The sequence below is a fragment of the Pistacia vera genome, unplaced genomic scaffold (genome assembly GCF_008641045.1).
Source record: "Pistacia vera cultivar Batoury unplaced genomic scaffold, PisVer_v2 Contig189, whole genome shotgun sequence".
In the NCBI taxonomy this organism is placed as follows: domain Eukaryota; kingdom Viridiplantae; phylum Streptophyta; class Magnoliopsida; order Sapindales; family Anacardiaceae; genus Pistacia; species Pistacia vera.
This window is the reverse complement of record NW_022195989.1, coordinates 961,397-971,344: the sequence shown is the minus strand read 5'-3', so window position 1 is coordinate 971,344 and position 9,948 is coordinate 961,397. Positions and strand designations below refer to the sequence as shown.

The window sequence follows — 9,948 nt, the reverse complement described above, 5'->3', positions numbered from 1 at the left end:
TGCGGTGGATTTTGGTCGGGAGGAAGAGAGGAGTATTTTCGAGGTGATGGGGAGGATTGTCGACGCCAGCGTCGATGAGATCTGGCCTAGAATATCGACACCAACGTCGGTGAGATCTGGCTGAAATCGAACAGATTTCGACCAAATCTTAGGTAGATTTTCTGGGGAATAGGTTCAAGGGATGATTGGATTGCATTTGGGGTGTCACCGACTCACCGCTGCCAACCAGTCGTTGGTCGATTTGTATTTTGGGTGTGTTTATTAAATTTCAAACCTATAGGGACTTAACAATTTTTTGGGATATATTTGCTGAATTTTAAAAGTTTTGTCATCCGGTTTGACCGGCCGATCAAATCAGTCAACCCAAGACCTAGCAAATCTGCCAGGTTTCACCATGGGTTGGTTATTAAAACATTGGAGGCAGGCATTATCAGACATTGAGCAAAGCTAATCAATTTTGGGGGTTCAGGATTAATTGTTATAGATGTTTCTATATATGCATGGTATAGCCCTATACTTTCCTTGTGTAATAATATACTCTATTTCATAATAATTAAGGGGTTATATGATCTTGTTCTTGTTCTATTGTTTCTTTATATTGTTCGTTAAATGAAGAAATAAAGTCATCTTCTGTCATGCTCGTTGAATCTATGCCACAGTATTTTCATTGAGAAGACACTTCTAATAATGTGCTGTATATATCATAATTTTTAAGACAGGTTAGAAGAAGCTTATTAAACAGTTCTTAGTGAAGTATTTTATTTATTCATTTATTGCTTAATTATCTGTACCGATTTTGTCAAAAATCATTGTTTCAACCACCCCTGCTCTCTTATTCAAGCATATAGTTATGCAATATTAAGTCAAATAAGTTAACCAATGACTTTTTCCATTACACATTAGAAATTGAAGCGAGATATGTAAACGGATTGATAAAATTTATAGTAATGAAAAAAGTAGCATAATTATTACAAGGACGACCACTATTAATGCAAATTAATTAGGTTCCGCTCCCATGTGTTTACAATCATGGGAGCGGAATCTAATTAATTTTCACTATATTTTTTTCTTTTTCATTCTGCGTATTTGAATCACAAAATGGTATATTAATATCCAATTAGCTATCTGTAGATATCCCAATTATGGGATTTTTCCTCCCTTTATATGCGGCGTTTGTCAAGATTTCTTATTTATTGGGCCTTTTTGGAATATTTTAATGCCTCCATTACAACATACACTCATTGCTGTATGTTCATATGGATTGCGAGATTTTTAATACATTGAATTATAGATTAATTACATTTAACATAAGACGCTTAACATGGAAATATAAAATTTAGAATATAAATAATGACTTTGAAATTGGTGAACAAATTTCAGAAAGATATGTAGTACAACATTGTATCTGTTGAAACTTATGTAATAATTATATAAAACTTGTAATATTTATAATATTAATCTTGCTCTTGTTCTTTTTATGGTATAGCCTTTTGTTTAACTTATGTAATAATAGTGATTCACACAATTGGATTAATATAGGAAGACATTGTGATAAACATTGTTTGTATGGCTATGGACATATAATGATATTTTCATCAACTGATATTACACATCCCAAAAGATACCCTGAATTCATATCTCAAAATGATGTGTCATTCTATTTGGTATTGTCATATGATTCACCAAATCACGTTTTCATTTACATCTTATCACCATATAGGATTACACATCATTTGGGATGAAAAATTTAGGATTCTTTTTTTGGATGTGTGGTATTATTCACTTTCATTTATATTATAACAATTACGACAAAATTTGTCCTTAGCTTGACTGGATGAAGTGGATGTATGCCGGGTCAGATTTGGGTGTAATCTTGAGTCTTACTCGTCATTGACATTGACTGACGTAGGAAGAACTTGACTTCGAAACTTATTTCTCATTAATTGAACTAGGAATATTTTCATTTATAGTTAATTTTCTGCAGAGTCATTCACATTCTCATACCCCATAGTTTGAACTTGGCTTCGGAATTAATTTCTCATTAATTGAAACTTGACTTCGCAATTCATTTCGCATTAACAGTAGTATGTAGGTCTTGGGTCGTCCATTCAGATTAATGCTAGAAAGTCACAGAAATTTAAGGACCAACTTTGGCAGGTGTCGTGCATTAAGAGAAAATTAAGCTTCACTAACTATTCATTTCTCTCCTGAATTTCTACTTAATAATGTTATGTGCACTAATCAATTTGTACTAATCCAAGTATTAACATTGAAAATTTGAATTTTTTTTTTTTTTCAAATCAGTGCTTGACATTTCAAAATTCATAAATTATATAAAAATGAATGGCTTAATTATGTCTCGCTCGTTAAATTAAAATCAAGGGACCTTTAACATTTTATTATGCTCTGTATCATATTTATTAAAGAGAGGTTGAAGCAGAAACAATAACAAGGATTATTCAAGTACTTTTCCATTCATGAACTACAATTACTTCTTGAATATAGCAGTTGTTTCAACAATTCCCGCTCTTATTCGATATAAATGAATGAATGATAAAATTTTGCAGAACACATATGGCCACTTTTGACACTTTTCCATTAGACATTAGAACTATCTTAAATAAGGAATTATTCGATGTTTGACTAGAAAATCATTAATTAGAACAGATCAGAAATAGCCTTAGTAGATTTCACAATAAGGGATTATACATGTTAATAAAGGACAGATCAGAGCTGCAGCAGAAAATGCTGGATGTTACGGAATCAGCGGCTAAAGCAAAGAGGAGACAGAGAGCTCTGTTCTTTTTAGTTAATACTCAAATTTCCAGATTCATATTAAAAAATTCACTGCTTAACGGTTCTATTAACAGCTGCTGCAACAGTTTTGATGAATCAGTTGATTAATGAAGTGCTGCGTTTTGTAAATATAAAGTTGAAGAAGAAGAAGTGCAAAAACGCAACAGCAGACTCCTCTGTTTTTTCATTTCAGCTGCTGAAGAATTTGTGCTTTTTGCAGAAAAGCTTTTTGAATCCAACGGTTAGATTAACGGTGGTTAACAGATGTAAGAAAAAAATGGTGGAGGATAAGAAGGAACAAGATTGGGAAAAGTGGAAAAAAATGAAAGAATAGAGAAAAAGAGCATTTTCACCTTGTTCGTTTAACAAAATTGGGATGTCGTTTGTGTTTTGGTCCTCATTTGATTAGATTTTAAAATTATAGATTGTTACTCAGTTCAAGCACGCTCGTGCAAAAAACGATTCTCGGCTGAGGTGACTGCATTTAGAAAGTAGATAACTGTACTCAAAAAGCCCGGGTGAAGGCCCAAGATGTAGAGAGCAAGATGAATGAAGGAATAAGTCTGTCCGTTTAACGAAGCCCAATAATAAATACGATTATCTTTCTAGAATTCTTTGAAGTTCTCTCTTCTTTGTTTTTCTCTCCATCCAAACATTAGATTCACACATCTAAATTCTAGAAAAATCAATTAAAGTATTCTCATAAAACAGTAGATTATTTTAAGTATTTTATCTATTTATTGCTTTATTTCCAGTCTGTGAACGTCTCGTAAAATAAAAGTTATTGATAAAACTACAAATTTTTCGAGGTTATAGAAATTGATTCAAACCTTTCCTGCATTTTTATTCAAGCATGTAGTTATTTAATATCATATCTGCAGGTAAGATAAAACTGAATATTTTGCAGATCACATATATGGCCACTTCTTCATTACATATATTAGAAATTGAAGCTAGCTCAAAATCCATTATTCAATGTTTGACTAGATAACTACTAATTAGAATGATCTTAAACAAGAAATTAAATTCATAAATAACATACACAACAATATAACATTATTTAATTAGGTGCCCCAACATCTTTATGAAACTGCAATTTGATCTTCTTGAGTTTTGCTAATGCATCTTTCATACTGATCCTCTGTTCAAGTGACTCCATTGAACAATTCAAAGCCAAGTCCATGATGCTTAACACGCAATTCACTTTGGCATCAAAAGGATTCTGGTCTCTCAACAAATTAGCATCCACAACTTCAGTCACTGCATGAGGCAATGACGACTCTACCAAATTCTTTAAACTCATTTCTCCAGCAAGCATCTCATCTGTAGGCTTCTTTTTTATGAAAGTTTCCATCAATAAAACACCAAAGCTGTAGACATCACCTCTTATAGAAGCAATCCCCATTGATCCGTACTCTACAAAATTTAAATTTAATTTCATCATAAAAATAAATGATCAGTGTATAATATTCTAATTGGTAATAGACCATATGTTGTATGTGTATGGTTGGATATTAAATGTGAACGGTTAAAATATAAATTTGAGGTTTAGAGTTGAAACATCACCTGGTGCCATATACCCAATAGTGGCTAGTGTTGTGGTTCGTGTCTTAGAATCTCCATCATTCAAGAGTTTTGCAATACCAAAATCACTCACATGTGCAACCATATCTTCATCCAGTAGGATATTGTTGGGCTTCAAATCACAGTGGACGATAGATGTTGAATAACTGTGATGGAGGTACTCAAGAGCGGATGCAACATCTATCATTATATTCAACCTTTGCAGCAAATCTAGAAAATAGTTGTGAGAATACAACCACTTCTCAAGGCTACCATTTGGCATAAATTCAAGTATCAAGGCCTTGAAATCAATATTACTACAATTGCTCAAGATTTTTATGATATTCCGATGACGAATGTTGCGCAACACTTCACATTCAGCGTCAAAGCTTCTAAGTACACGCTCTACTTGTAAATTAAAAACCTTTATCGCAACATTACTCCCATCTGAAAGTATCCCTTTAAATACTGAGCCAAAACTACCTATACCAAGCAAGTTGCACTCACTAAAATCATCAGTTGCTTGTTGAATTTCTAGATATGATGTTCTTCTCCATTCTGCTAAAGGTAACAAATCAACTTCATCAATTGGAGAATCTTTTCTTCTGTACCGATACCTTATGAAGACAATGATGACAATCACTATCAATAAAATTGACAAGATCAAAGGCAAAACATATTTCAATACAAGTGTAGTGGTTGTCTTTGATCGTTTGATGGTGCCACCCTCGCACAGAGGTACGCCTAGCTTTAGTGATCCACATAATGCATGATTTAACAAAAATGACTGAGCTGAAAAGTTTCTGAAAGGTCCTTTGGTGGGAATTTCTCCTTCTAACCTATTAAGAGACACGTTAAAGTTTTTTAGATATGAGAGCGATTCCAATGACTTAGGAATTTCACCTGAGAGACTGTTGTTTGAGAGATCCAGTGATACCAAGCTTATCAAAGTGCCAAATGTGGTAGGGATAGGCCCGTCAAATTTATTGTCAGCCAAAGATAGAGTTTCTAGAGTTGCAATGTGCCCGAGAGTGACAGGAATATTACCTGATAATTGATTCTTTGACAAATCAAGAACTCTAACATTTAAATTTTGTAAGTCTGAAGAGAGGGAACCACTTAAAGAATTTGATGATAGATTTACTTCCAAGATGTCTTTAAGACTCCATAAGGCCGACGGTATATCAGAAGTCAATCTATTGGAGTCCAAGTAAAGATATCTTAGAGAAATCAATCTCACCAAGCACGGTTGTATGCGCCCGGCGAGATCATTGGCACTTAAGTATAATTCATAGAAATTCTCTAAGTTACAAAGCTCATATGGAATGGATCCCTGCAAATTGTTATTTCTGAGGTCTAGACCTTGGAGGTTGGGTAATCTTCCCACAGTTGCTGGAATAGATCCATTCAAGCATTCATCGAAAGGTCTAAAACCAACAAGCTATGCAAGTTACCAATTTCTACAGGAATGCTGCCCTTGATTCTGCAATTCCTTGCTTCAAAATATTCAAGATTTGCAGATATATTCCAAATTGAAAGGGGAAGGACGCCATACAATGGATTACAATCTAAGTAAAGAATTTCAAGTTCTCTGCAATTTGTCAAAGAAGAGAGAAAACTCCATTCTGTAGTGGGTGATTCAGTGGTCAAGTTATTTCCCGCAAGGCTAAGCAATTTAAGGAGTCTCAAGTTGCCAAATGTATTTGGAATAAGGCCAGAAAATGAGTTTTCGCCTAGACTTACGAAAGTGAGTTTGGAAGCATTGGAGATGGAGTTGGGGATTGTTCCAGTAAGTTTATTGCGCCCTATGGTAAGACGCACGAGGTTCGGAAGCCATTGGCCAAAGCTTGATGGTAGACAGCCCGAAAGGTTATTCAGGGATAGATCAATTTCTTCTATGGTTGAAATATTGAAGATTGATGTTGGAATTATACCAGTTAAGCCATTGGAACCTAGGGCCAAGTGTCGTAGACTCTGCAAATTCCCAATCTCGTCTGGAATTTCACCTGCCAAAATGCAAACATTGATGCATAAAGCCTTTAGCCTTTGGGATACCTTAAAGGAGTTTGTGAGATTCAGTTATAAAATAAAAATAAATATTTAGTTAAGAAACAGTACTATTAGTACCTAAAATACATAAACTGAAGCCAAGATAGTACCTGTCAGGCGATTTTCATCCAGACAAAAAAATTCTAGGGAAGTACAGTTGTTGATATTCTTTGGAATAGTGCCGCTGATCATATTACGAGAAAGTCTAAGGTGCCGAAGTGCTGGAAGATGATTGCAGATATCCGTTGGGAGACTACCGATTAGGCCACTGTTGCCAAGATGAATTAACTCCAAAGAAGAAATATTGAAGATACTTGACGGGAGGAGACCAGCTGTAAATTCAAGATCCAACGTCAAAAATAATCAACCTCACACAAACATTTACATTAAATATATTTAAAAAAATATCAACTCTCACCAGCTGCTAAATGGTTTAGTCGATTCTAACTCAACATTTTACTCATTTTTGTTAAAAGTTTGGTTACCGATTATTTGAGTTGTAACTTATTGAACATATTTATTTTCTCCGTATTAAATATAAAGCTAATTTTTCTTTATATATACAATTTTTTTTTTTTAACCACAATATTCTAACTTAAGGTTATTTTTAAATATATGTTTGTTAAAATTTGACATTTCAGATGATGTGTTATCATATATAATATTAACTATAAATAAAGTAATGATTGAAATATTAAATTTTGAGAGAAGAATATTACCAGTTAAACTATTGGAACCGAGAGCTAGAGACTGTAGACCTTGCAAGTTGTAAATCTCCCGCGGAATTTCACCTGCCAGAGGAAAAGCGTTGGTGCTTAAAACTTAGAGCTTTTGGCCAACTTTTACAGTTACAAGACATTAAATATGAAAATTAAATATTGCTTTTATAAGATTATACTAATTGAAGAAAATATTATGATACTAATATATATGTTAATGGACACATCAGCTATATGCTTTAAAAATACCAAAGTGGAATCGTGTACCTGCTAGGTTGTTGTCATTAAGATACAAAAGGATAAGCTCACTCAAATTTCCAACAGTTTGTAGTATGTGTCCTGTGAATTTATTATGTGACAATGACAATGTATGAAGCTTGCTGCAATCACCTAAACTCGTCGGAAGCTGGCCGGAAAGTCTATTGAGGGATAAAGTAAGTGATTCAAGGTTTGGAAGATGATTGCAAATATCATCAGGCAGACTGCCAGACAAGCTATTGTTGGTTAAACTAAGACTTTGTAATGAGGAAATGTTGCCCATGCTACTCCAAGGTATGGTGCCCGAAAGGTGGTTTCTTGCCATGTGGAAAATTTTCAAATTGGTGAGCTTCCCAATCTCTGATGGTACATTTCCTTCGATATTATTGCCTTGTAGTCTTAAGACCTCTAGCGTTGTTAAATTGAAGAGAGAATGTGAGATGGTACCGGTAAAACTGTTATTATAAAGATACAAAAAGTGGATTTTAGATAAGCTATCAATCCATGTTGGAACAACTCCACTTATTTTATTGTTGCCGATATAAAAGCCTCTCAATCGGCGTAATTGTCCCAGTTCATTGGGCAGATGACCATGGAAATTATTGTCACCAAGGTCAAGATTCACAAGGAATGAGAGATTACCTAGGTGCGGAGGAATGGTGCCTCCAAGATCCATTGATGAAAGATTCAAGGTTTTGACTCTTCCATGGCGAGCATCACAAGAAATTCCAACCCATCGGCAGACTGGATTAGAAATGGACCAATTAGACGCCAACACACGGTAAGGATCGGAAGTGATATGTGTTTTGAATTGAAGAAGAGCAGATTGATCTGTGGTTAAGCTTTTGGCAGGCATAGCTAAGCTAGACATGAAATGGTGAAAAAACAACACTGCAACATAATAGATGCACTTGATGTTCTCCATTGATAAGCGAAATGGTAGGTTGTATTAAGCGAGTGAGATATGTTTGATGGATTGATGAGAATTTATAGTGATGATAAGAAGTTGCATAATTAATTAATTATTGCAAGGAAGACTGGAAGACCATAATCAGATTCTGATGCATGGTTCGTTTGACTACAAGTCTACAACTACTCCCATCTTTGAATTGACAAGGACTGCAGTAATACATGACTATTAAACTCACATATAAAGTAAAGGTGACAGATTGTTACTTTTCTTAATTATAAAAATTAAAAAATTAAAACATTACTCAAGTATTATTGAAATTTAGCTAATTACATTAAAATTTTAAGCTATTTGATCTTTTGGAAAGAAAATTAGTAAAACCCATAATCAAAATTGAATTTTGCGTGACGTTGTTTTTTAAGAGTGAGAGATAAAATAAATGGAAAAGATAAAAAGATAAATATGCAGAAAGTAAAAGGTAAAAGAAAAGTGAAAGAAAATTAAAGGGTTGATTGTGATTTTAGAATATGTTGGGTTATATTGTGATTTATTTAATTATAATCTTGTAGGGTATCTGCAGTAATACTATTGAAAATGATTGTTTTTTATGAATTTTGTATTTTTGTTTTCTATTTTTTTAGAATTTTAAAAATGATTGAAAAATATGAAAAATAAAAACAAGTTGGACATGTTTGTTTGAAAACATATTTGAAAATTTAAGAAATAAAATCGCATTCAGTATATTCTGAAAATACATAAAAATAAAAAAACGAAATTTATCGCTCATATAACCAATAAAACTCTGTCAAAATATTACTTATTTTGTTTTTCTTAAAAAGCTTGTCTCAAATATATCAATTATTAGTTCTCACTGTAATTGTTTTGTTAAAAATCTAGATTCAAAATGAAATTTTATATCGTAATAATGAGAAAAAAAGTATTAAAAATATTGATTTTTTATACTAAAATGAGAGCCCCACAGGCTGCCTTCTACTCTCCCTTTGCAATGTTTGTGAGACTCAAAATTTAAAGAATTCATAAACGAAGAGTTTTTAGCATATTTTAAAATCGACTTGGGGCTGGTCACACGAGTCGTGTCGTATTAGTTAAGCCAAGTTGGTCTAGAATTATTTATATAAAATTACAAGGAGTTTCTTTATTATAAAATAAGTCAAAACTTGTCAATCTTTTTCAAAGTATTTCTCTCTTTCTCACTTCTTTTCTCCAATTCATACAATACAACAAGACTCGAGTCCTGTCTCTTATTTTTCACAAAACTATTTAATGCTTTTATTAATTTAGCCCAATTACAAACACACACCAAACCGAATTGTACTGACTCAATTAATATAAAACTCTTTGGTTGATAAAAAGAGAAGATTGTTATGAAATTGGTGGCCATCCACTGCCTTAACATGAGGCGATGAAAAGGGAAGATTGTTATAAAATTGATGGCTATAAGTACTCCCCATCCTAATTCATTTTTTACAGGCAGTCAATTGAAAGAAAAGAAGAAACATTACATCCCCGTTCAACTTTACTTTCTTAATATTTACTCCTTAATCTATTACACTTAAACCACTGAAATTATAACACGTTATCAATACGAAAAGCTTAACAAGTTTAACATTGCACCCTCATTGAAAGTAAGTA

At 33.2% G+C, this 9,948-nt stretch overlaps 2 protein-coding genes across 2 annotated transcripts; both read right to left on the bottom strand.

Moving 5' to 3' along the window:
* Positions 1 to 3,856: 3,856 nt before the first annotated feature.
* On the bottom strand, positions 3,857 to 5,766 carry LOC116127132 (probable LRR receptor-like serine/threonine-protein kinase At3g47570). The gene is made up of 3 exons (XM_031412796.1): positions 5,747 to 5,766; positions 4,363 to 5,555; positions 3,857 to 4,212 (listed from the first exon to the last, which is right to left on the bottom strand). Exons 1-3 carry the CDS (start codon positions 5,764 to 5,766, stop codon positions 3,857 to 3,859), a joined length of 1,569 nt encoding a protein of 522 aa, XP_031268656.1.
* Positions 5,639 to 8,282, bottom strand: LOC116127159 (LRR receptor-like serine/threonine-protein kinase FLS2). Its single transcript, XM_031412817.1, has 4 exons — positions 7,395 to 8,282; positions 7,128 to 7,199; positions 6,519 to 6,740; positions 5,639 to 6,365 (listed from the first exon to the last, which is right to left on the bottom strand). Exons 1-4 carry the CDS (start codon positions 8,254 to 8,256, stop codon positions 5,767 to 5,769), a joined length of 1,755 nt encoding a protein of 584 aa, XP_031268677.1. The 5' UTR covers positions 8,257 to 8,282; the 3' UTR covers positions 5,639 to 5,766.
* Between the last annotated feature and the right edge of the window lie 1,666 nt (positions 8,283 to 9,948).

Excerpts from the sequence above, each read along its gene's own strand:
- LOC116127132 (XM_031412796.1), bottom strand. The coding sequence starts at position 5,766 with ATGGATCTATTCCAGCAACT. Across the intron at positions 5,556-5,746 it reads ATGGATCTATTCCAGCAACT|ATTGACTTCTGATATACCGT; the intron begins GTGGGAAGATTA and ends GGACTCCAATAG. Across the intron at positions 4,213-4,362 it reads TATTGGGTATATGGCACCAG|AGTACGGATCAATGGGGATT; the intron begins GTGATGTTTCAA and ends TAAATTTTGTAG.
- LOC116127159 (XM_031412817.1), bottom strand. The coding sequence starts at position 8,256 with ATGTCTAGCTTAGCTATGCCTGCCAAAAGCTTAACCACAGATCAATCT. Across the intron at positions 6,741-7,127 it reads CGGTTCCAATAGTTTAACTG|CTGGTCTCCTCCCGTCAAGT; the intron begins GTAATATTCTTC and ends TTGAATTTACAG. Across the intron at positions 6,366-6,518 it reads GGATGAAAATCGCCTGACAG|GTGAAATTCCAGACGAGATT; the intron begins GTACTATCTTGG and ends GCATTTTGGCAG.